The sequence below is a fragment of the Micromys minutus genome, assembly GCF_963924665.1.
Source record: "Micromys minutus genome assembly, chromosome: 18".
Classification (NCBI taxonomy): Eukaryota; Metazoa; Chordata; class Mammalia; order Rodentia; family Muridae; genus Micromys; species Micromys minutus.
In genome coordinates this window covers 44,696,419-44,723,121 of record NC_137953.1, presented here as the reverse complement: position 1 = coordinate 44,723,121, position 26,703 = coordinate 44,696,419, and the positions used below count along the sequence as shown (strand labels likewise).

The 26,703-nt window shown below is 44.5% G+C and overlaps 1 protein-coding gene across 1 annotated transcript; it reads left to right on the top strand.

Moving 5' to 3' along the window:
• Positions 1 to 759: 759 nt before the first annotated feature.
• LOC308432714 (aldo-keto reductase family 1 member B7-like) lies at positions 760 to 12,511 on the top strand. The gene is made up of 10 exons (XM_080932492.1): positions 760 to 896; positions 2,798 to 2,965; positions 3,820 to 3,936; positions 5,078 to 5,155; positions 8,237 to 8,359; positions 8,598 to 8,704; positions 9,140 to 9,221; positions 9,999 to 10,082; positions 10,672 to 10,754; positions 12,202 to 12,511. The coding sequence occupies exons 1-10, from the start codon at positions 831 to 833 to the stop codon at positions 12,242 to 12,244; spliced, it is 951 nt and encodes a 316-aa protein (XP_080788618.1). The 5' UTR covers positions 760 to 830; the 3' UTR covers positions 12,245 to 12,511.
• Positions 12,512 to 26,703: the final 14,192 nt, after the last annotated feature.

The following is a 26,703-nucleotide window of genomic DNA, read 5'->3' as shown; positions in this document are numbered from 1 at the left end:
CAGGGGGTTCCCAGAGACAGAGCCAACAACCAGGATCAAACATGGGCCAGTCCGAGGCCCCTGGCTCATATACAGCACAGGTCTGCCTGGTCACCTAATCCTTGAGAGACTTGAGGCCCCAAGAAAAGGGGAGGCCTGGGGGCAGGGAAGTACCCTCTCAGAAACAAGAGGGAGGAGGAATGGGATGAGGAACTATGTGTGTGTTTGGGGGGACTTAAAGGGACAACGACTGGAATATAAATAACTAAAATAATAAAAATTGAAATAAATTTTCGCAACGACATCAATTGTCTGATTTTATACCTGTATCTCTTATTACTAATATTGTGGCTAATGAAGTGGTGGTTTCAAAAATAATTGATGTGGCTGGTCTGACAGCAGTGGGCTATCAGTACTAATCGATATCAAAATGATTGCTATAAGCCTCCCTGTTTGCCTTGAATTGTTTTCCCTACTGAAAACTTGTTGGACAGGCACAGGGTTCACTAGAGTATGTCCACTCTTATAGCAATGACCTTCTTAAATAAACGCACACATTCATCTTTCAGGTCCCGTTATTTTTGTCCGCACACCCGCGTGGGCGTGGACACTGCTGCAGGAGCCTTGCCTAGCTTTCGGCTGCAGGGAACTCAGCATTCTGCAGCGTCTACGCAAATCAGCCTAAAGAAAAACTGAAAGGCACTTCCTGTGCCAGTGCCCGCCCCTAGGCCGTGGCTGCTGGCCAATAGGAAGAAGAGCCTGTCTCCTCAAGGACGCGAAAGCAGTTGCCAGACTCCTAATGTAGGCCAGAGGCGCCGGTCTGCTCCCTTAGAACCGTTTCTGTAGCAACCATGGCCGCCTTCCTGAAGCTCAGTACCAAAGCCAAGATGCCCATTGTGGGTCTGGGCACCTGGAGGGTGAGTGCGCGGTCTTGGGACTGCTGCTTCTTTCGCGTGGGAACAGGTCTTGGCATTTCCTCCTCTTTGCACAGTATCTGCCGGGTAGGGGTGGGTTGGAGGTGGAGACTAGGGGAAGATTGGAGCTCTACAGCCAAAGCCCAAATTGCTGTCCGCTTCTGAGTTGCTTCTGGCCTCAAAGCTGGCCTATAACTTCCCTAACAAGTGTCAGGTTCCCAACTATTCCTGGATTTTACAAACAACAACAACAACGTCATCTCCAGGTGCAAGCTTTCCCCCAGAATAACTTCACAATTTACAGGTTTGGGCTGTGTATTTATTTCTGTTTTAATTATTTACAACCAGAACTCTGAGCTCCAAGTGACTCCGCCCCCTTGCTGCCCACCGTTGCGCACTTGCTCCATTCTCTCCTTTACCTATTGCAGAGTAGTGAGAAAAGCTCACTCAGTCTCAGACCCCAGCCCAGGCTACCAAACTAGCACCTTCACTTTACAAGGACCCCCACTCACTGCCACATATTAAAGCCAGTGCAGGACCGGGGTGACAGAGACTGGGCGGGAGTCAGCTCGGATCCCACCCTGGCTGTGTTCATCTGTCCTAGCAGGTTGCTCCTGGGCTCATCCGAATGCTCAGTGAAGCAGTTTTGCACCAAAGCAGAAATTTCACACCCGTCAAAACAACAACAAACCACTTGCGGGTCTCCAGGAAATCTGCTCACGTGGAAAACTTCACAGAGAGGAACGTTCAGAATTTCTGCAGCAAAGACTGTAAAGGAGTTGGTTTCAGGATGAGGAGTTGATGCGGCAAGAAAAATCAAAGAGCTCCTCAGGGCTCCCACAGGAGGGCGGGGCTTTTGAGTGGCTGCCAGCAATTCCTTGTTTTAGTGATGGTACAGCTGTTGACCTCTGTTTTAGGAACTTCTTCTTTTTTTAAGATTTATTTATTAATTTATTATATATAAACACACTGTACCTGTCTTCAGACACACCAGAAGAGGGCCTCAGATCTTATTACAGATGGTTGTGAGCCACCATGTGGTTGCTGGGATTTGAACTTAGGATCTCTGGAAGAGTAGTCAGTGCTCTTAACCACCGAGTCATCTCTCCAGCCCCTTAGGGACTTCTTGATGTTTGTCAACTACATAAAGGATCTCTAGACTTTGTGAGAGATGGATTGTTTATTTATTGTTTTCTGAGTTTGGCATATGTAACTCTGGCAGACAGCTTACTTAGTAGGCAGCTGAAACTGGTCTTGACTCATACCTCTACCTCCCAAATGCTTGGAATTGCAAGCATGGGCCATCTCACGGAGAAGTTGAGGTTCCGGGCTGGCCCAAACGCTCAGACCCCCTGCCGTTACCTCCCTTGTGCTGTGAACCAGGTTTGCACCTTTATTCTTGAGTATCAGTGAATTTTGAGGTTTTGTTTTCAAGGCAGGGTCCCTCTGTATTTATTACCACCCTCCCTGCCTTAACTTTAAAAAAAAAACATTTTATTTATTGATTAGTACATTTCTGTGCATGCAAACATGTTCCTAAAAGTGCTCAAGTACCTTTATGCCATGGTGTGCATGTGGCCTTTGAAAGGATAATTTACAAGAGTCAGTTCTCTCCTTCTACCACGTGGCATTCTGGGACTTGAACTCAGGCCCTAGATTTGGCAGCAAGCCATAGTCCATAAATGAATCTAGTTATATTACATGCCAACCATAAAAATTAATAAAATAAAATAATTTACTCTTTTCTTTTTAAAAGTTTTCCAAAGTATGTTTTTCTCCAACCCCAGTGTCCACTTGAAATAGATCCCAGCAAGGCCGTGTGTTAGAGAATCTGGTCTACGTGGAGCCAGTTGGAGGAGGACTTGGAAGAATGGCTTCCAATGGTCTTTTCTATCGTCTTTCAGTCTCCCCCAGATAAAGTCAAGGAAGCTGTGAAGGCGGCCATTGATGCTGGGTACCGCCATATTGACTGTGCCTATGTGTATCAGAACGAAAATGAGGTGGGGGACGCCATCCAAGAGAAGATCAAAGAGAAGGCTGTGAGGCGGGAGGACCTCTTCATCGTCAGCAAGGTACAGTGGGTGTATTCTCTCAGCCCCTCTCCATCATTTCATCTCCGCATGGATATCCACACCAAGTTAGTACTAGTACTAGTAAGAAGGTGCTGGTGATCCCCCTGTCTTATTGGTTCTCTTACAGTAGAGACGGCTCCATTGAACCTTCATTCCCTGCTTTTGTGTCAGAATCTACCCTCCAGGTGACAGTAATGGGTATAGTTAGAATGGCCACTGAACCCTATTGCTTAACACTGGTCTCAGTGGCTCTGGTCCTGACGTTCTCAGACATGTGTGTTTTGGAAATGGTTGGAACATTATTTATTATCATGTAGGTGCCTTCTCTCGTTTCAGTTCAGTAAAGTGTGTGGATTATAAAGTGTTATTGAAAACCAGAGGCATTGAGTGTGAGGTACTTGAGGAGCTCTGGTAACGCAATGGACACAGCATGCTAAAACACTCTTGCTCCAGAACACTGTAACTGGTGAGGCCGATAGTGGGCACAGTGGCCAGGCTTGAGGATCAGAGGGTACTGAAAGGGCTAACTGCTCCCAGAGGCATCAGAATACTTGAACTTTGAGGGTCAGACCCACTTCCTTCCTGTCTGCTTCGAGCTGACAGCCAAGGAAGAGAACACAGGAGTATCAGCTGTTAATCAGTTATCAAGTGTTCTAACACCAAAACTCTGAAGCACAACCAAGACTTTGACTTGTTGAGTGCTTGTGGCCTACTGTGCTGACTTTCTTAACTAACTTTATTACATGTGAATGGTTTGTCCTGGGGTTAGAGCAGCTGCAAATCTCAAAGCCAGGGGAGAGTGTGGGGTGGCCTTTCTCTCCCTAGCTCTAATTCACTCTTGTCACACCCTGCAGCTGTGGCCGACCTTCTTTGAGAAAAGCCTGGTGAAGAAAGCCTTCCAGAAAACCCTCTCGGATCTGAAGCTGGACTATTTAGACCTGTACCTAGTTCACTGGCCACAAGGATTTCAGGTTTGAGCTGTTCTTTGCACTGCTGTCTGTAACTGCCAGGCAGATGCCAGGGAAAGCAGCAGCTGTGCTGGAGCCTGGGTGGGGAATGGGCTGTGTGGGCACAGCTGGGGCAGGGGATGGGCAACAGCCAGAGATTTGTGCACAACAGAAAGCCAGTGGCCTGTGAAGTCATCTATGTCCATATGTGTGGAGCACCACACCCTTATGTTTTCTTACTGTCGGTTTGAGAGAAACTGATTTTGTCCGGCTCAGACAAATTGCAGACTGGCCTGTCAGCTTCTTATTCCTTCCCTGGGCAGAGGGCGTAGGGATCTCTTGGGACAGTCTTGTAGGACACACTTCAAGGATCAGCTCTCTCCTGTCAGTTATAGCATCTCTAAACACTGGTAAAAAGCATCCAGGAGCAACCCCTCAAATGCTGGCAGACACTCATTACAGTCTGAAGAACTCAGTGCCTGGGGCCCTGCTCCTCAGAGTTGAAAGGGGATAGTCAGGGTCTGGAGAGATGACTGTGCAGTTGACAACACCGACTGCTCTTCTAGAGGATTCAGTTTGACTCCTAGTACCTACATGGTGGTTCATAACCATCTGTAAATCCAGTTCCAAAGGATCCAACATCCTCTTTTTGGCTCCACAGGCACTGGACTGGCATGTGGTACACACGGGCAAAACACCATTCAAATTCAAAAACGAAAAGAGAAGGAATTGAAGGGATGTGAATTCTCTGCTGCCCGAGTGACTAGTTTTAGTGACAATAGCATACGCCAAACCTCAGGCTAGAAGCTGGGTAGGGTCTTCTGCTAGCCACGCCCTTTTGACAGAATCTTTGTCTAATAACCTTGAGACCAAAATGTCCCCCAAGTTTGCATGGATTTGGGTGTGTTGGGTCAATTTTCATGGTAACAACAGTGGCTTTTTACAACATATTAAGGACAGAGGGTGACACGGTGCCCATCAGTGTCAGACACACAGGGGTTTGAGCCCACAGTGGACTGACACATACATGAAGTTTGCTCTCTAAAGTGTGTTCCCCAGAGCGTGACCAGTGGCGATGCAGGTTATGCCGTTACCCTCAGACCTTGCTCCAGATAACCGGGTATCCAGGTTAGATCGTAATGAGCTTTCTGTTTTGCATTTACAGTCTGGAAATGTCTTTTTACCCACAGATGATAAAGGCAATGCTCTCATCAGTAAATATACATTCTTGGATGCTTGGGAGGTAAGTGTGCTCAGAAAAAAAAAAATCTGGCAGGTCCCCTTGCAACTCCACCCAAGTGCACTGTGTCTCATTTTACTAATACCCTTTTATCCGTTCGGGGGAGAATGGCACTTGTGGAGGTCAGAGAACACTCGTGGGAGTAAGTTCTCGCTTCAACTATGTGGGTTTTCGAGAAATTCACTTCAGTCATCAGTCTTGGCCTCAAGCACTGATGTCCATAGAACCATGCCCACAGAACACTTTAAAGGAATAAAAAAATACGGTGCTGAGCTGGGCATGGTGGTGCGTGCCTTGAATTCCAGCACCGAGAAGTTAGAGACAGGCAGACTTCTGTGAGTTCCATGTCAGCCTGGTCTACAGAGCAAGTTCCAGGCTAGCTGGAACTACAACTACACAGTGATGGATGGATGGATGGATGGATGGATGGATGGATGGATGGATGGATGATGGATGGATGGATGATGGATGGATGGATGGATAGAAAGACAGACAGACAGACAGACAGATGATATAACTGAGAAGATGCTGGGACCCTTTGATCTCATCAGTGCTGTCTTGCCTAGTAAATCCTTCCTCACTCATCCTGGTGCTTCACAACTTAGTACTAAAATCCCCAGGGGGCATTTGAACATTCTAATGTGCATGCTGCATCCCAATGGAAATCAGTAGGATGCCCTAGGACTGGAGTTGGGATACCCATTTATTTTAGAACCTTCAGAGGGTGCAAGATGCATCTAAGATTGGGAAACACTACACAGTGCCAGCTAAGCACACCCTGCTTGTCCCTGTCTCTGAGCTCTTGCTCCTCTTTTTTCCCAATCTGTTCACAATTTTGCCACCTTTCTTCATGTTATTTTTCCAGGCCCAACTTAAACTCTCCCTCTAGTGTCTATCCAGGGCTCAGACAATTCCTTCATATCCTTCCTGGTGCATATGCTATTCAAGCTGTCATAAGCTGAGGTAGCCTGGCACCTAGGCTGACAGTTCATCAACAGACATCTTAGCACCTGAACTGGACTGCAAGAATCTCAAGCAGGGAGGACAATGTATATATTTATATTCTAGCAACTACCGGACAGAAATGGACAATGAATGAATTGTAATTCATTTTCAATTTTTGGCTGCCACAATAGGATCAATAGGATTGGATAATTATGTTTGGGAAAGGTTAGAACAAAATTGCTGTGAATAGGAAAAAAAAAAAGCCAAACAAATCATTGGGTTGATTCCAATTTGGCTAATTCTGTGTAGTTAATAGGATAGATTTCAGCTCAACTGCAGCTCTAGGCAAGGTGTTTCTACCAGGGTCCATATATCTTCAAGGTCTTCCTCAAAGTGTACCTGTTGCAGTAAATATTAAAAAGTAAAAATCGGTTTATCTCTTTACTGGCTCTGAGGTCTCACTTCTCAGTCCCAGTTTTAGTTTGGAGCTGAATGTTCCTCTGGCGCCCAGTCTGAGCCGTCACCATGGCCCAACTTGTCCATGCAACTCCCTTCCCTGGCGGTTTTCAACCACTTACTCTCTGCCTCTGTCCCAGGGTGTTTCTCTACCCCAAACTCCCACAAACACAACTCTACAGCCCGATAGCTTTTCACACAGGTTTATATATTCAACTATCAATCCACAAATCCTCTACGCAACAAGATTGCATCAAATAGACAAAGATACAAACTGCCCTTCTATATGAGATATTAGACCTGTAAAATCCTTAATGTTCATAGCTTTTAAACACCAATAAATCCCACCTGGGTCCAGCTGGTCCTTGGGAAGCTCCATGTTGCCATAACCTTTAACCCTGTCCTCCGACCTCTTCTGACCTCTCAGCCCTCTCTACTTCCCTTGCCCTGCCCAATCACTGGCTTTCCTTTATTTTACTAATTATAATGGGAAGGTTCAGTTGGAGTCACCAGACAAGGCTGCCCTTCTTGGGGAAGTTGAATTAACATTAAAATACAAACAGCTTCAGGAAAATCTACACACTCCTAACTGTGTTTGTAAGGAAGAGAGGAATTACGACTCAGGTAGGCAGATAGGCCTGGGTATGTAGGCTGATAATCACAGTTATGTTGGGGGCAGAGGCAGGAGGTTGTGTATGTATGTGTATAGTCTATTTTATTTGGTCTTTATAACCCTTATTTCACCCTGATCCCTTCCAAGCCCTCAACACTAGGTAGGAGAGGGGGAAAAGGGGTATAAGTTGTTTCTTTCGCCTACTGCCTGCTGATTAGTTAGAGGCACTAGGTTCCTTGGTGCAAGTCCAATCTTCATCAGGTTAGGATATCTCCAACTTTTTTTTTTTGTCTCCTTGCTCATGACCACTTGACAAACTGCAACAATAGAAACCAGGAGCAGTAGGAGGTGGGCGGAGCAGCAGCCACCTCCACAGACCCTCTGGGGACCCTATCATTTATACCCACTCTAGAGTCCCCCAAATTAAATTATCTGTAGGTGACAAAAATCACACCCCATACTAGTGCATGAGGTAAGTCATAATCACCTGCTGTGAAACAGCCTCTTATCCCATACCTGGGATTAAAACAAAAATATATCCACACAACATAACTGTTTTTTAAGTAATCAAAACTCTCATAAAGGAAGGTCATAACTCAAAGTTCACCTGGGCTGCAGAGTAACGTCAAAACCAATCTGTTTGACTTAAAGAGACCATCTCAAAATCGACCAATGAAGTTTAGAAAGTCTGGGTAATAGTTCTGCTATGAATCACTAATCTAGATCATGAGGAACTCTAGGTTTAATCTGCAATAGCATGAAATAAAACCCCCAAACAGAGCCAAGAGGAGTGATTCATGGCACAGGGCCTATTTCCTGAATAACCAGATTTGGGTGAGTTGAAAACAGAAACTACATGAAACCTGCCTTCTTCTTCCTCATTAAATTTGAGCAGGGGAAGGGTGGGAGGGCTGGAAGCAGCCATGAGGTTACCACAGGCTAGACCAAAATTCTCCTTTAGTGCTTCAATTAACCTGCCATGCAGGAGTCATTCTTCCTACCAAGGACTAAGCACACTGGCATCCCGTATCCTCTTAGAGCCATCTAAACAATATTCTTCACTGTGACAGACCATGGAGGAACTGGTGGACCAGGGGCTGGTGAAAGCTCTGGGTGTCTCCAACTTCAACCACTTCCAGATCGAAAGGCTCCTGAACAAGCCTGGACTGAAACACAAGCCTGTGACCAACCAGGTCAGTTCCATTTGGTGCAGGGTCCTGCTCTGTGCCTGCTTCAACGCCAGGGGTTCAATACTGTCTGCAGTCTCATCTCTGAGCTCTTGTTCAGGATGCTCAGGGAGGTGGGAGGCAGGTCTCAGGTCTGTCAGTGGGTTGTTTGGCCTTTGTGTTGGTCCTCTGTTGTGACTGGAGTTCCTGCTGAGCCACTCAGGAAAGCTTCCTTCCCTAGTGAGGAAGATGTTTTCTCTTGCAGGTTGAGTGTCACCCTTACCTCACCCAGGAAAAACTGATCCAGTACTGTCACTCCAAGGGCATCACTGTCACGGCCTACAGTCCCCTGGGCTCCCCAGACAGGCCTAGGTGAGGTTTCAGAGTGTGACTTTTTTTTTTTTATCACCCTTAAAATTGTTAATTATCACCCTTCATAATCTGCTAATATTAGTACATAATTCTCAAGGCACAGAGAACAACGTGTCTACCTTTGGCAATATGTTGGGTCACCCAAAAGGAAATGCAGCTGTAATGATGTTTGGAAACACCAAGCAGCGTTCATGGCTGATGCTCAGAGAACCTGCCGCTTCCATCCTGCAGTGCCGGGTCCTGCTTTCCAACCTCTACAGCTCCTGGTCCCATAGATGGGCTCATGGGATAGACACAAAGCTTCCCATTTTTATGCCTGTCTCACGGATGGAGGAGGCCGCAATGCTCAGCCTCGACACTGTTCTGGCAGTGGTCTCACAGGACACCATGTAACAGCCATGGTGATTTTCACACCAGCCATCTTTCTTCCTCTAGTGCCAAGCCAGAGGACCCTGTATTACTGGAGATTCCCAAAATCAAAGAGATTGCTGCAAAGCATAAGAAAACTGCAGCACAGGTAAAATTGCATATCTCCCCCCTTTCGCTTTTTATTTACCAATCTATTCTAGTAATCATGTGTTGTTTTTAAGCAACATCTCAATCATTTGATTTTACCATTGAAGACTCGGGAGCCAGGTGCTGGGGTCAAGCCTGCTAGCTCAGAGATGCAGAGAACACACCCAGCTGACCTTTCTCCTCGGGTGATGTCCCATCTCAAAAACCCTTCCAACCGCATGTCCCTCCCTTCTACTTCCTGTGTGTCTCTTTACCCATCCTCCTGACTTCCTCTTACCCTCTATAGGTTTTTCCCGTATGTTTACTCTCTGTCAACTGGTTGCTTGCTCTACTTCTTGACCTATGGTTGACCCTTTAAAATCTTGTTTACAATAAACAGAAAGCTCTTAGATTAAAGGTGTATGCAAGGTTGAGCTATACCACAAGTAGAAACAAGTTTTTCCAGTAAATAACACAGTCTCAGGGTTTACAGTGTGATCAAACATCCTGTAGCAGTCTTGTGTTTTATTTGTACTGCCTACTTTTAACCTGCTAGAGGGAGAGGCTTAAGAAATTCGAGTCTGTTTGGGATCTTAAGCAAAGACAGGCTACCTTCCTCCTTCCTATCTAGGGGAATTGTACCAGAGCTCCCAGGATCAGGGGCAGATGTTGAGGACTTGCAAGTGTCTCTTATAATAGTTAAAGCCAAGGAGAAATAGAGATATATTTTATCAGTCCTTTCACTAAGAGAGGTTCTATGTAGGTAAGTGAATGCCTGATCTCCCTTCTTTGTGCACAGGTTCTGATCCGGTTCCAAATAGAGAGGAACGTGGCGGTGATCCCCAAATCTGTGACATCCTCCCGCATACAGGAGAACATTCAGGTAACACCTGGGCTGCTCATCTGATATTCCTCAGTTGAGTGGGCTTAGAGAAAACCCTGTTCTTAAACCTTAATCCCACCCCGGCACTGCCAGTGCGTCTTCGCTTCTTCCAGCTACCTTACCAACTCTGGGGCTCAGCTGGCCTCAACAGAGACGCAACAGTCACTTGTGGGTCAAGCACGGGTTGGAGGCAGGCACTGGCAACAGACTGTCAGATAGAGTGCAAGTGGGCTCTATCCCACCGAAAAGATTTCTGCCTACCCTCTAGCACTCAGACCACAGGCCACAGATGATCTTGTCAACTGCAGGCTGTCTTGGTCTACTCACCCACTTTGTGCAGAAGGGGATGGAATGGATTGAAAGAACGTGTCTCTGACAGGCCCCTCAGGGATTTCAGTCACTGTACCCACAACTTACCTTGCATACCTACCACCCCTGCTTGTGTAACATTATTCCCTCTTAAACAACCCAGCTGTAATTTGCAGAATAATTTGGATGCAATGTATACCTAATGGGAGAAACGCCCAGAACTTCCGATCCCACCAGCACTCTCCTTGCTGAGGATGGTTTGGAACTCTTGTCTTTCTAGGTCTTTGACTTCCAGTTGAGTGAGGAGGACATGGCTGCCATTCTCAGCTTCAACAGGAACTGGAGGGCCTGTGGCCTGTTTGCGTAAGTGGTACCAGGTTAAGTAGGAGGTTGATCAGGCCTTTTTCTAGTTTTTTAAAAAGAATTATTTATTTATTTTATGCATATAAGTCTACTGTAGCAGTCCTCAGACACACCAGAAGAGGGCATCAGATCCTATTACAGATGGTTGTGAGCCACCATGTGATCACTGGGAACTGAACTCAGGACCTTTGAAAGAGCAGCCAGTGCAATTAACCACGGAGCCATCTCTCCAGCCCAATCAGGCCTCTTTTTAAGGTTGAAGGGTTATTAGGAAGGAATGGAAGGCATGTGGGATTATGGGATGGTTTTTGTCTTCACATACTATTTTCTGGCAGTCATGAAAGGTTAACAATTAGTTTGAGTCCTGGAGAATCACTAAGAGCAGAGACATTGTCATTTGATGCTCAGCTTCTGAATCTTACACACAGTGGGAATTTTAAAGGAAGGAGCTGTCACCACTGTGTGGAGTCAAGTTCTCCCTCCCTCCCTCATCCACCAGTGACTGACTGCAGTGTGCTATGGGCAGGAATGCTCTACATGTTTGACAGTATTGTGTGGCATAACATGTCTTAAAGTGTCACACTGACTTCTGCATTGAAAGCAACAGGGAAGTAGAATCATAATCCAAGGAGGATGACAGTCACTGGACTAGTGTCATAGTGGCAGAGATGGGGAAGATTCGCTTCAGGATAAATGGGAAACAGCAATTTGAGTTTGCAAAAAAAAAAAAAAAAAAAAGTTTTTTTTTAAAAAATATAGTTTTGTTTGTCCCCTTTTTTTTTGTTATCGTTAGAGAAACATCTTCACCTAAGAGGAGTCAGAAATCTGCTAGAGATGTGTTTATGATGTTTGTTTGGCAGCAAGTAGGATTGCCACATGGAGTTGGATATGTGAGTGAGGTCAGAGACCAAGGACTCCAACATAAGACTAGCTGACTTGTACTTGAGACTGCCACTTCTTCATTAGTGATGGTGCCTTGGGTAGTTTGGGTGACGTCACCAAGTGGCTTTATCTACGAAGAGATGACAATGCTAATCACAGGCAGCATTCACTGTCCCTTCAAGCTCTTTGCTCATATCAGTGTCATATTTACTACTCACAGCCAACCTTCGATCTCAGCAGTGTCTCTGCTTCACAGCAGTGGGAGGATCATTGAGAGAATGGTTCTGAGGACCTCGGCTGTGTGTCGGCCCGCTCATGGTCCCTCAGGATGACAATTTACTACTGACCCCGTCACTGACTGCTCGCAAACCCTCGTTCAAATAGTTGTTGCATACTTTGGGGGAGGGTTCTGGTCTGTGCACCATCATCTAATTTTCTCATGGTCTTACGGGGGGAGAAGAGGCTGAGAATGCGCTAAGATGCTGAATATACGGCCAAAGAGTACATCTTAGATCACACCTGTTGCTTCGGTGGAACAATTTCTCCTTCATGTTTGTTGCTGCAGGGCAAGTCACAATGAGGACTTCCCTTTCCATGCGGAATACTGAAGCTGAATCACCCGATGCATTTACCTGGAGGACCCTCCTCACTGATTTCCAACCCATTCCTCCTGACTCCTATGGGATGTCGTACTGGGCCCACCATGATAAGGCAATTCTGCATTTAAATTCTCGTGTTCAGCTAGAAGCAGACTGTCCCAGGAAAATGCAACTCAGCAAAGGACAATGTTTTGTCCTTTGACCTGGCGGAATGTTTATCAGACACCAGGAGCACTAGTAACACTCAAGATTAAAAAGATAAAGTAATTAATTAAAATAGCAATACTCATAAACATTTTCAACAGTCAGAGTGGTTTTTCAGTGATAAACTCATTGGGTTCAACTCTCACTATATTCATATTTTACAGTGAGAAAATAGAGCGTGAAGGAGCCAAGACCTTGCTGAAGCTCCCAGGTAGTCAAAGGAAGGTGCTCTCAGGAGATCTCATCTCCCTACTCCTCCTCCTCCTATTGCTCCCCCTTCCCTTCCTCCTCTTCCTTCTTCTCCCCCTCCTCTTCCTCCTCCTCTTTCTATTGCTCCTTCTCCCCCTCCTCCCCCTCCTCCTCCTCCTTCCAAGCCTCCTCCTCCTCCTCCTCCTCCTTCCAAGACTCCTCCCCCTCCTCCTCCTCCTTCCAAGCCTCCTCCTCCCCCTCCTCCTCCTCCTTCCAAGCCTCCTCCCCCTCCTCCCCCTCCTCCTCCTTCTTCCAAGCCTCCTCCTCCCCCTCCTCCTCCTCCTTCCAAGACTCCTCCCCCTCCTCCTCTTCCTCCTTCGAAGCATCCTCCTTGCCAGGCCCTCCTCTTTCTCCTGTGACTTTCTTGACTCTTCCATCTTGCCTTTAATATGATTTCATGCCAAAGGGTCAAAGCTGTTGGTTCAATTGCCTTAAAATTCACAAAATGCCCACTCTTTGAGAGAAGTGGGGCAGAATATGGGAAAGTCTGGACATGAAAATATTTACTATTGCCATAAATACAGGATATGATCTTTTTTCTATAGAAAAATACTTTTAGAAACTATTTTTATTTTTATAAAGATTTATTTATTTTATATATATATATACTTTTGCTATCTTCAGACACACCAGGAGAGGGCATCAGATCACTGTTTCTCCCCATTCTCTGCTGCCCACAGGCCTAGCTAGTTATGTTCATTTAAACATCCTTCTGGGCTTTCCTCCAGGGCCCATGGTGCTGGATCATGTGTGCACACTTGCAATCCAGGCTCCTGAGTCAGATGGTGCCCTCTCTGATTGCTCAGTGGGGTTCTGGTAGGTTGAAGGTCTGAAGTTAGAGAAAAGCAGATGGTACATCTATCTTTAGTGGTATTTCAGTAGAAGTAACGTTTCCTGAGTAACTCCAGCTCTCCAATCATGCCTCCACATTGATTCTAATCCTACCAGTTGACACCACTTCTTGGGTAGGACATTCTTCCTCCTCCTGTATCCTCTCATCTCTAGGACTACCCTGCTGCCAACCTTGGAATGACCTCATACCCTCCTGGTGGATAACCCAGCTCCTGCGTCAAGGGTTCAGATGGGTGGTGCTCCCTAGTGAAGCTCTGATGTTTTTCCCTTGACCTTTCCTGACCTGTGGTAGTTACAAGAATCCCCAAGGCTCTTTGTTTTGTAACTTCTCCACTTTCATGTACCCATCAGCCTTCCCATGGCATTCTGATACCAGCCACTGGACTTGAGAGCCACCCTTCACCTTTCTTCTTTCCCACCAAGACGAGAGCTGTGCTATCTTAGAGGGAAGCAGGTTTATGAGAAGAAAGCTACCCTCAAGGTTAGCCCCTTCTCTAAGAACCTCTTTTCCACTGGGAGATGGTGACACACACCTTTAATTCCAGAACGTGGGAGGCAGAGGCTAGCCTGGTCTATGGAGTGAGTTCCAGGATAGCCAGAGCTAACACAGAGAAACCCTGTCTCCAAGGAAAACAAAAACAAACAAACAGAGAACCTCTTTTCCTGCTGTTAACTAAAAATACTATTAGTAATAATGAGCTGTCATGCTGTTACAGGTGTTTACTGTCAGCATTGAGGAGTCTGAGGCAGGAAGATGACTGTAAGATCCAGTCTGACATTCTCTTCCTCTCACTCCTTCTGTCCCCACCCCCCCACACACACACACATGGTCCATGCACATCACTCACATAATTCTCAGAACATACTGCCAGCCAAGTGTCCTCTCACAGGTTCAGAAACAGGAGGTACCTGTGTTAGGGAAAAGGATGAAGAGAGTGGGGGGCATATGGCCCATGGAGGTGTGTCGAGGCCTGGTGGCAAGGGGGGCCCATGTTGGGAATCCCTTCCCCCTGAGGGACCAGCCACAGGGCGGTATAGTACAGAATAGAGTTTATTCAGGTCATGGGAGAGTTAAGAGGGTGGTAGAGGCAGAGAGAGAGAGAGAGAGAGAGAGAGAGAGAGAGAGAGAGAGAGAGAGAGAGAGAGAGAGAGAGAGAGAGAGAGAGAGAGAGAAGAGGCCGGCCATGAGCATGCGGAGGTAGAGAAGGGGAATAGGAGGGGTAAAGGAGGAGAGCAAGACTGCAAGAGGCCAAGAGCCCTAGAAAGGCAAGAGACCGAGGAGGGGCAAGCAGCCCCTTTTATAGTGTCAGGTCACTGGGGCAGGTGGAGCATACCTGGCTACTGCCAGGTAATTGAGGCGTGGGGTTTACAGAATCCCAACAACCTGTAAGTTGGAAGTCAGGACTCCCCTAAAATCTTAATTCTTTTATGTCTTCCAGAGTAAGTTCCCTTCTGCCTATGGAGATGCTGTGACACAAAGCCAGGCTCTTTCTGACCCTGCACCCTCTACTCTTTGAACAATTGCAGCAGCTCCTTTTGCAGGCCCCAGGTCCCTTCAGTGACCATTTCCTTTTCCTTCTATTAAATTTACTTCGATATATTCTGATCCTTGTTTCTCCTCCCTCAACTCCTTCCAGATTCTCCCCACTCACTCTCCGTCCCTTCTTTCTCTTTAGAAAGCAAACAGGCAAAAACAAACAAACAACAAAAACCCAACAAAACAAAGACCCAAACAAACAAACAACTAAACAAAACCCAAACCAAAGCAAGAAAAACAAGAAACACACATACCCGCAATACACACAGAAACCCGTAGAGACACAAGAACAGAAGCCATCACCTTTGCCTGAGCTCCGACAGGAAACTGTGACCTCAGGAAACCAAACCTTCCGGCTCCTCCTCTGAGCTCTTCACGAAGGCGCAGCATCTCTCTCAGCTCAGCTTCACCTGTTCATGAACGAACGGCACTGGAAAGCCTCGTTTCTGTGCGCGCTCTCAGCCTCTGGAGTCTTGAAATGTAACCTCCGTTTTCCCAGAAGCTGGAAGCCCGGCTCAGGGACGAGCGCACACACACTGGCTGCATCCTGTCAGCCGGCAGCACCATCCCGTAAGAATTCACCAGACAAGGAGGTGCACGCTCACAACTACAAGTTGTTGGTCTACCAGCTCTGGTGAGCTGAAGGGTTTGCTTTGCCCCCGGAGAGAGCTAACCTGCTCCCAGCATTGGGGTGAGCCTAGGCTAGCAGCAAAGCCATATCTAACTGCAAGGGCAGGTCTAGCTGTGGGCTTTGGGCTGCCGAAGAGAGGATGGGGCTGGTTAGGGAGCTGCAGCCTGGGTCAGTCAGCGGCTTTCAAGTCTAGTAGGGTTTAGAGATCACTGTGTTCCTCCCACTGCAGCATCACAGTTATGCTAGTGTCCCAATACTACCAGGAACTTTATTTCTAATGAAACCTTGGAAAATGCTGTTTAGAAAACTCTAGTGTGCACACCTCTACTTCCTGTACATCTCAATTCTGTACACAATGGCTGCACAGAACAGGCTGCCATAGCCTTCAGAAGAGCAGGAAAGCCCCTCCCCCACTCAATATCAAATCTAGCCGGTTTATACTTATGTAGTGCTCATTTGATTTTTTTGGTAAATATTTCCCGTTAATGGATATAGTTGATATTTAACCAATTAGCATGAATAAGGTCATCCAGGGTCCCAACAGTTCCATACCTGGCTGGTTCAAAGGGCTCCTAGTACTTCATGACACTCCTTCACCTTCTCCTGGAAGGTCATTCTGACCTTTTCTCTTTCTGACATGCCTGGGTGCCGTGGCTACATGCCAGGGACAGCATACCATGACAGGAACTGCCAGCAGTGGCCGGGATGGAGCCATCTCGGAAGCCTGCAGCAGCTCCTTATAAGAAACAGTTGTTCCCATTTCTCCCAACCTTAGCTCTGGACAACAGCTATATAGATTTCATTTGTGTGTAACTGCTTTTCAGTTGGCCTTGGTGTGCATAACTATTCTATTACATCTGACTTTCCTATTTTTTTTTTTTTCTCCTGTTTCTCCTATTTCTGTTCTGGTGAATTCTGTGAAACTAGATGTTCATTAATGTAATGATTCTTAAACTATTAGAAATTAAAGCACAGGATGAAACACAGCACCTAATGACCCAGGTGCACGCTGAGTGTTCTCATCTTGGAAACAGTGTAATAATTGCACAGTGGTAGTTCCAGATTAATGTTTGACTTGCAAAGAAAGTTCGAAGAAATTATTAGAAAATAAATTAGGGTCAACATTGGGACCGTTATTGAAGTTATGAAATAAGTTTTGCACAACATTTGAGAGTGGTTCCTAGATAAAGTACAGAATGCATAAAATTATATACTAGAAAAACTAAGTCAAAATATGGGGAATCTTAGGAGAAACATTGTGTGCAATGTGCAGAAGCAGAAAGCTGGAGGAACTGCTGAGTTAAGGGTTAACTTGACTCTTTCCAGCCACGGCCTGGCAGATTTGCCCGTGTCATTTATCATTAGAGCTTCACAGGAAAATGCAAGTAGCTGACCTCGGAGCTCTGAGCTCTGAAGTATAATAAGTCAAAAGTTAAAGTTTAAATAAGTTTGCGATTATTATTATTTGAGCCACAGGCCTGGGAATAGGGAAGCTTGAAACTTCGGGGAACAATTGTAATTCTTGATTCTTTGTGGGATGTGTTTGTTCTTTTAAATTTGATTTTGGAATGATTATAAATTTTTTTTCTGCCTGCTTTTGGAGTATCAATAAAAGACTGGGGCAAGAAAAAGGCTAGAGAGTATGTGAGAGCAACTGTGTGTGTAAGAGAGGGATAGACAGACAGACAGAGAGAGAGAGAGAGAGAGAGAGAGAGAGAGAGAGAATGTGAAAAGAGAATGTGTATGTGTGAGTGAAAGAGTGCATGTAGTGTGTGTGAGGTGTGTATGAAGCATGTGTGAAAGTGAAAGGGGAACACACAGAGGTGTGTAGGAGTGTGGGGAGTTCGAGAAAGGAAACACACAGGGAAAAACCAAAGTGTACAAGAGAATGCAGAGTGTGTGCAGCCTCAAGTTGCTGGTGGGGGTGGGGGAGAGAGAGTTATTTTAAGCCTTACAAAACTGTCTGTCAGTTTGTACCTGAAAAGTAGTCTGTGTTTATTTATCATGCGCCTCCCACAAGTCCCTGCTTCCAATTGAGAACTCTGGGGCTGGGCCCCCTACAGCTACATCCAAGTCTAGTATGGTCCATTTGACCACCAATTTGATTAGAATAAGAAAATACCCAGCCGAGTACTGAGGCACCCCTCTGCGTTTCTTCAAGGAGGTTATCTCTGAGAGGATTAATTGAGAGGAAGAACCATCCCAAAGTTGGAGGCACATTCCTAAAAGGTTGCTGATGAAAGGGAAAAGGGAAAGCCAAGCTGAGAGCCAGGCTTCCTGCTTTATTTCTTCCCATCTCCCGATCTGTTCTGAGATGAGCAAGAATCCTTACATTCTTCCAACATGTAAGCCAGAAAAACTATGTTCTCTCCTAAAGTGTTTTCTAGTAAGGATTTCACAGCAGAAATGAGAAAGGAAACTCACCAGGTTCAAAGTTAGCCAAACCTTAATGGGTTCATTCACCTGGCTAGAGAGAAAGAAAAGAGAAAAACAATGTAACCCATGGGGCTAAAAATCAAACAAGACAGAGTTTGTACAATGCCAACAAGAGGCAGCCTTTTATACTTTGCACACCCCGGAAAGGGAAACCAGGATGAAATGTTACATTGTTTCACCTTAGGAGAATCTGAACCCTGTGTACCAACAACACAAATGATATTAAAGGCATTCCCTTTCTTTGCTTTCTTATATCTACTGATCCCCAAATGATCCTCTCTGTTGGGATTCTGTAAACTCCACCCCTCAATTACCTGGCAGTAGCCAGGTATGCTCCCCCCCCCCAGTGACCTGACGCTATAAAAGGGTCTGCTTGACCCCTCCTCTCTCTCTTGTCTCCTGGCTCTCTTGCTCTCCCACCCCTACCTCTCCTCTTCCCTTTCCCTTCCCCCCTCCCTCTTTTCTACTCCTCCCCCCCTCTCTCTGACTCTACCACCCTCTTAACCCCCCCATGACCTGAATAAACTATTTTGTACTATACATGTGGCTGGTCCCTCAGGGGGAAGGGATTTCCAACATGGGCCCCCCAGGCATCTCCCTTGCCCCCATGCTCGCCGCACCTCCATGGGCCATGTGCCCCCCACTCTCTTCATCCTTCCCCTAACACTCTCACTATCTGCAGTCCAAGCTAATAGGGAAGGCCGTGTCATCCCACCATTGTGAACTATTTACCCAGTACTATTTACAATAGCACTATTTACCCAGTCCCTTTCTGGAGTCTGATTTCAGCTCTTCCATGTTCTGATGTAGACACCATTTGTTTTCAGCAACTCAGGAGGCTGCTGGAGTCAAGAACCCCACTGATGATGATCTGAGTTTAACCTGTTCTAGGAAATGCAGATAAGAGAGATAAATGGTCTCCTGAGTTTAGCAGAGAGAAAAGAAAGGAAGGAGCAAGTACGGGCCTTGGAAAAGTCACCACCTTAATGTCTAGAATGGGCCTGGGACTCCTGGCCTTGGGAAGGAAGAGAAGAAAGCCCAAATAGCTTCCAGCCACATCAGTAGCCAGGATGCAGACACCTTCCGCTCTTTGTCACTCCTGCTGAGATCAGAGCCAAATGTCCCTGAACAGAGCTATCTGAATGCTGTTACCTCATGACTTTGTCAATAAGTCCCAGTGAGTTCCCAGCAGATGAGACAAGATATTTAGGAAAAGAAACCCCAGTCTTTTCTGGAATCCCAATCCAGCTAATTAAAGCCAAACCTAAGAGGGAACCCGACTGATGACTTGTGGACCAAGCAATTCCAACCCAAATCTTGAATCCATAAGGACTCAAGGTTGCTGTTACAACAAGCTGACATCATACTCAGAAAATGCCAACTCCTTACTCCCAATTTCCCAGTTAGAGTCTTATTTTTCACTGACTGGGATTTACTGACTAAAGTACAGGTATGAATGAGAATTTTACACCTTTCTTTACTTTGTGACTCAGACAGAGCATTTCCAAATTATAACTTTAACACTTGAGCCCTCCTGCCACACAATGTGCATAGGGTGTAGATTTAGGAGACTTAGTATTGTTTGCCGGTGCCACCAATTATGAGATATGCATGAATTATTAATATTGAAGTAAATAATATAATATTATGTGTGTTAAAGTTTTCTACCTATAGGGACAAAAATTATGTTAATAAACTTCTGTAAACAGTGTCATCTGGGAAGCAACATCTGCTTCAAGTTCTAACTAGAGTTGACTTATTAACAAATGAGGATGTATCAAAGGCAAAAAGAAGCACAAAAGAAGAGAAAGAAATACATCACCTATTTGACAGCCCCAAATAATGTCACACCATGGCAACACCTATATTGTTTCAACCTCATGGGTTGCTGGCTACTCAAGTGTGATACCTGACTTAAGCCAGGTCAGAGCTTGTCCATCACCACACTGAATCTAGGACTGTAATCTTTAAAATAAAGGCTCTGCCATTCTCCTCTCCTCAGGATCTCTTTTCACACAGGAAAATTCCACCATCCCCCGCCGTTCATGCTAAACTTGCTGACTCATGATGAACAAACAGAAAAACAGAACTTGAAGCAGATGTTAGTTCCCAGGTGTCGAATGATGACAGTGTTTCTGGAAATCTATTGACATGATGTTTTGATGATTTATCCCTATAAGTAGAAAGTCTTAACCTGCATCATAATATATTATTAAATTTAAATACTTTAGTCAAAAGTCCGTAAATGTTAAAAAGTCTGTCTGTCCATATGTTAATGGACAAGCACAACGCAGCATAATTGGGGCTGGAGGAAGGCCTCAGTGGTGAAGAAAGCTTGTTGCTCTTCCAGAAGACCTGAGTTCAGTTCCCAGAACCCATGTCCGGAGTTTCACAACTACCCATATTTCCAGCTCAAAGGAATCAGGATGCCCTTTCCTGGCCCCTGCAGGTATTCACGCAGAAATAAAAACAAAATAAAATTTCAAAATGGTGCATAGAGACAATGGAACAATAATAATCCCTGCCCCCCAAATGGCCCATCATCGAGGCACTGAGGCACAGAAAGGTTCTAGGTTTACAATGCTAACATATGGACATCTTTGATGAACAGGTTTTTATGCTAGCTATGGGACAGACTTAGGAAGCTGAAAAAGAGAGTATACAAAGGGAGGAAGCAGACCACATCAGTAGTCCCGGCATTTAGAAGGCAGAGGCCTGAGAGTCAAGAGTCTAAGGTATACTGCTAGTTCAACGGCATCGTGGACTGCCTCAAAACAGACACAAGAAATGCATAGAAACTGCAGCTCCAGGAAATCAGCAGCAACAAAAAAAAAGAAATAGAGCTTAGTACAATTCTTTGGAAAACATCAAATAGATTCACCTTTCGTTAAAGACACATACGGTTGTTATTTAGTTGTAAGCTTGGAGTAACCCACACCCTTGCTTGTTTTGAAAAGAAATACCACAGCAGCACTGCAAAACATAGGAGTGGATTTGTTTTGTTATTTGACTTCTATAAACTAGTGCCACAAAAGCAAATACGTATAGTTATCCAGAATGATGGTTTAACATTGATAACTTTTATTATTAATAAATTAGTATAATATATTTGGTCTGAATCTTTCAAAAGTTAATTATTGTTATAAACAATTAATTATAAGGAAATGTTTTTGAGAATAAGAATAGTCACCTGGTTTAAACATATATGTGTATGTGTATATATATATATATATATTCTCTTATATATAAGACATTTATATATTAAGTCTTTTAACATTTATATATTAAGTTATAATGTGTGTTGGGTCCGGCATAGCTGCTTAAGAGGAGGTGTGACATAGTTCCTGCCCATGGAGCACCACCAGGCCATTGATCCCATGACCCCCACGTGTGCTGATGGTTGCCATTACCCCAGAGTTGATGTGATGTTTTCATTACTCTACTCTCAGTCTTTCTTTCTGGGGAATCTACCTCCCTTGTTACTCAGAGCTAACCACGCCATAGTAAATGAAGCAGATGCAGTTCTCAGGAATGAGGAATGGAAGTGGTCAGAAGGCTGTGGAGGATGAAGAACAGGCCTTCCACTTGGCCTTTACGGTCATGGAAAAGGATCTAGACAATGTTCTGAAAAAGATGAAGAGAGGGAGGGGGGATAAGCTCCATGGAGTTATGTCGAGGCACAGGGGCATGAGAGCAAGGGGAATGCCTCTGGGGGACCCATGTAGGGAATCCCTTCCCTCTGAGGGACCAGCAACTTGACAGTATAGTACAGAAGAGAGTTTATTCGGGGCATGGGGAGGGGAATTAAGAGTAGTAGAGGCAGAGAGAGAGAGAAGAGAAGAGAGAAGTAGAGAAGTAGAGAAGTAGAGGCCGGCCATGAGCACGCGGCGGGGGAATGAAGGGAAGGGGAAGAGGAGGGAAAGGGGGGGGAGAGCAAGAGAGCAAGAGGACAAGAGACCAAGAGAGAGGAGGGGACAAGCAGCCCCCTATTGTATCAGGTGACTGGGGCAGAGCATACTAACTGTGGGGTGTGGTATACAGCATCCCAACAGACAATATAACCACCAGGGCCATAAAAGCCTACATGGTCCTTTTTGCAAATGGCTCATTGCCAGACTTGGCCTTGTTTTTGCATCATGAGGAAGCATGGGTACCCTCCTGTCCCATGGCTTCTACACTGGTTATCCAGGAATCAGAGAGTTAGAGTGGTCTAGGAGGAAAGGGTAGATGGAAATATAAGACTTTACATATGACTTAGGAATAAACAGGATTAGAAGGAGAGCACAGGAGGCTACGGACGTGCTAGGAGGAGGAAATGAAGATTAGAGAATTAAAAGATGATGTAGGAGCACATAGTGGTGCTCTGATTTTCTAGCTGATCGAAGATAACATTGTCTGGAAAAATATTAGAGAGAGCTAACTGCTCTACTGTTTTAGTTTTAGTAGATTGTTATTTTTCCATTCTTCCATGGAAGCAGTTTATTAAAGACTGCTGTCTGCTGTACCAGAAAACTAGAGGAGCTGTGGCCAGCTGCCCATGAAGAAGAGGTTGTGTAACCTATAAGGAAGTGTGCTTTCACTTTGTGTTTGCTCCTGCTCCAAGGAAACAGGGGCTGGGACTATTGATCCGGGACTCAGGATTTATGTATTTATGTTGACAATTATTAACGGTGACCAAAACCTTGATGATGTAGCTTTAGTAAATAGAAGATTGAGTTCATGCTCTCCGAGAGGGAAGAAGGCAACAGAATTAGAGGAGAAAAAGCAAAAGAATGAGAAGGAATTAAGCTGAAGAACCAAGCTATCAAGACGAAGTTGAAGAATAAAGAATCCTGAGAATCATCAGGAAACAGAGAGAATACCTGAGCAAGCAGCTCCCATCTACTCCTGAATCCAAGTTATCGTCAAATCAGCGCTGTTCTCATTACCACCTTTCTCAGGACCCTCCTCATGCAGAGACAGGAACTTGGCCAATGAGATGCTGTGGTTTAAATTTATATATTATTTAAAATTATATAAAATACTACACATTTAAATGTATACATAATTTTTAGTTTATGTAAAGTATCATTTCTTCTTCCTGTTGTAATTTAACTTTTTATTTCTTCTAAAATGTCAATAAAATTATAGAAAAACTTATGTGGAGCTGAAAAAAACCTTAAAACCACTTTTAAATTGAAATTCTACCAGGCATGGTGGCACATGCCTTTAATCCCAGCACCTGGGAGGCAGAGGCAGGTGGATCTCTGTGAGCTTGAGGGCAGCCTGGTCTATGTTATGAGTTCCAGGATAGCCAGGGCTATGTAGAGAGACCTGTCTCAAAACTAAATTTTTAGTTTAGAATTTTTGTTTTATAAACCAAGGACTCTTTAGACAATCTGAAATCTAAACTTGATCATAGATAGATCTACTTTGATGACTCTGTTTTAATATTTTCAAGGGAGTTTCTTTGTAAGTGAATCATTCAAATTGATAATAGCCAATCTTGAGATTGTGTAATTTCAAGATTATGGAACTTCTGGGGGCCAGCCTGATCTACATATTGAGGTCTAGGATAGCCAGAGCTACATGGAAAGACCTTATCTTAAATAACAATGGCAGCTATAGATATTATTGAACTTCTAGTTAGAAATTAAGAAATCCTAGTTATGTCCCAAACAAAACCTTTCTGGGTTTTGAAGAATTAACATAACTATTCCTTCTCCCAGAGTAGAATGCTCTCATTCCTGCACTGAATGAGGCATGAGAAAGCATGGCTTATTTATCTAGCTAGATGTAGTTAGTTGATGTCCTTAGGCTCTGAAGGCTTGCAGTGTCTGGGATCTGCATGGTACTTTCAGGGACTTTATGAAGCTGAAACTGTTTCCTGAAGTCATGGCAGCATTTTTCTTTTATTCTTATTCTCCCAGAAGTGAATAGTAGCATTTCAAGTCAGAGCCAAGAGGAGTATCATTAGTGCAAAGCCAACTGGTCTACCAAGTAAGTTTCTGGCCATCCACGGCTATACACTACTAGAGTATTTTAAAATAGAGAAAGGCACTGTTTGTCTACTAGACTTGTCTGATGAGGTCTCCAGAACCTCACTTACTAGCACCATACCAGTCCCATAACTCTTACACTGTCTTCTCTGGTTGGCATAGAAGCTTCTTTTTGCAACAGTCAAAACTATTACAAAAATCTACAACTGATCAAAATGAAAGAAACAACTGACCATGGGGTACTCGATCCCAGTTGATACATCTACAACTCAACTTTCCCAGTGCAGGCTCAGGGAGGATGAGGGGGAAAGATTGTAAGAGTCAGAGGAACAGGACTTCTGATGCAATGTAGTACCTTCTAGACAAGGCACAGAAGCTATACCCATGAAATTTCAACAATATGCTTGTCTAAACAAGACCTGCTTAATGACACCACTAATTGACATGCCAACCTGAGTGGGGGCAATCTCACAGGGCCTTATCCCTTAGACAAAATGCTACAGTCAATCAGTGGTTGCTAAGGAAGGGAGAATCAGTCTTCTTCAGGGATGAGCCCTATAACAGGTTATCCACTTCCAAGTGGTCAGCCCTAGACACACACACACACAAACACACACACACACACATGAACAAAGTTAAGGGGACTTAGTAAGTTGTGTGTATATGCATATATATGTGCATATATGTGTATATATGTAAATATTATATGTGTTTACATGTAAATATTATAAAACAATAATAAGAGGGCATAAATTTGAGAGGAAATGGAAGATGGGAGGAGTTATAGGAGGAGAAAGGATGGGTAAGAACAATATGAATATTGTACTTGGGTAAAATTCTCAAAAAGATGATTAAGAATAAATGGAGTTAGGGCGTGTGGTGATCCAGATTCTAGAACTCTTTAATCAGGCTGGATATATTCAGAAGTTAATGCATAATGTTCTTCCAAGGGCTGGAGTTCAGTTCCTTGAACCCACTTCAGACAGCTCACCACCATGTGTAGCTCCAGCTCTTGTTCCTTCAGGCACTTGCATTCATGTGAATATATCCACCCACACATGTACACAGCTAAAATATTAAATTAAGAAAGGCATACATTAAGGTTGTTTTTATATGAATATAAATTAATGCTACCCTTACTAATTTTGTTTTGGAAACACAGATGTTTTTTGTGAAAATCTTACATGCTTATCAGTATTACTCCACTATGTTATAATTAATGTCCCATGTCAAGGACCCAAGAGTCCTAAGTGTACCTTCACCTCATCATTAACATCTTACATAGCTTAAAAAAAAAAAAAAAAAAAAACATAGTATACTGATGGAAGGGACACAGAAGAAACTTTTTTCAGTTCTAGGAATGAAAATTACACAATTTCCTATTGTGAAACAAAACCTTTACTGGGGGAGATGGAACACACATGTCTACTCAACCCCTGTAGGGAACTCACAACAGAACAAAGTCCAATTTGGCGAACCAGTGAGATTTATTAGGGTAATTTACAGGAGCAGAAATGACTCAAAGACAGTTGCATCACCAAAGCCCACTTTAGCACCGGTGACAGGTCACAAAGCTGGGAACAAGGAGTCCACTGCACAGCCTGTTGCTTGGTCTAAACCTTTCAGGCAGCTCATCTGGTTTCTGCTTCTTCCAGGCAGGTCTGGTCTCAGTCTTCTTCACAGCTCGGATTCTCTGAGAGTCTTACTGGCCCCTCCGTTCTTACTGTTTACTCTGGCAGGGAGCGGCCTCGTGAATTTTGTAGGAACTGATGATATTTTGAGTTTTGTTTTTATTTCTGTTTTGTTTTACTTTATAGCTTAAGGAGCTTCCCTGCAGGATGAAAAGTTTCAATCTTGAGGAAAGGAACACAACATTTTCTTACCAGGCAAGTCCCCTGAGACAGAGCTTCTGCAACTTTTCCAAAGTGATTTTTAAAAATTTGAGACGGATTCTAACTACATTGCTCTGAGTGGCCTGCAGCTAGCTTCTTCCACAGACCAGTATGGCTTGAACCTTATTCTTCTGAGCAAAGGACTTTATCTCAGGCTGGCCTTGCACTCCCTATGTAGCCAACGATGACCTTGACTTTTAACCTTTCTTCATCTGTCTCCTAAGCGCACGGCATCATGGGTCTGAGGCATCATGTGAGATAGAATGCCATTTGCTTTTTTTTTTTTTTTTTTTTTTTTTTGGCAAAGGCAAAAAGTAAATTTCTTCCATAGCTGTGGTCATTCTCAGACCTTCATTAATCACAGGTCGTTCAGACTTGGCTCAGAGCAAAATCTTATTTCCTGTTATGATCAGCTCTAGAAACCAGCAGCCAGAAATGTGGCAGAAGTTTCCAAAGTACACATTCCCCGGCAAGAACAGTTACACCTCTTCTTCATCAACAGATACCTTCAGTTTCACTTACAGAAAGAAAAAACCTACTTCCTTGCTGAACTGAGACATCCCCTAGCTCGGAATGTGTCTCGTGGGAAGTAGCACAAAAGCAGGTTTACCCAGACTTCCGGAAAGAACGGATGGCCGCTTCCTGTCAATGAGGAGAGGGACAGGAGCTGCCACATGATCACTCTCCAG

What these genes read in the sequence shown, in the direction of transcription:
- LOC308432714 (XM_080932492.1), top strand. Translation starts at nt 831, where the DNA reads ATGGCCGCCTTCCTGAAGCTCAGTACCAAAGCCAAGATGCCCATTGTG. An exon ending in ACCTCTTCATCGTCAGCAAG is followed by an intron (nt 2,966 to 3,819) that starts GTACAGTGGGTG and finishes CACACCCTGCAG; the next exon opens with CTGTGGCCGACCTTCTTTGA. An exon ending in GCATACAGGAGAACATTCAG is followed by an intron (nt 10,083 to 10,671) that starts GTAACACCTGGG and finishes TTGTCTTTCTAG; the next exon opens with GTCTTTGACTTCCAGTTGAG.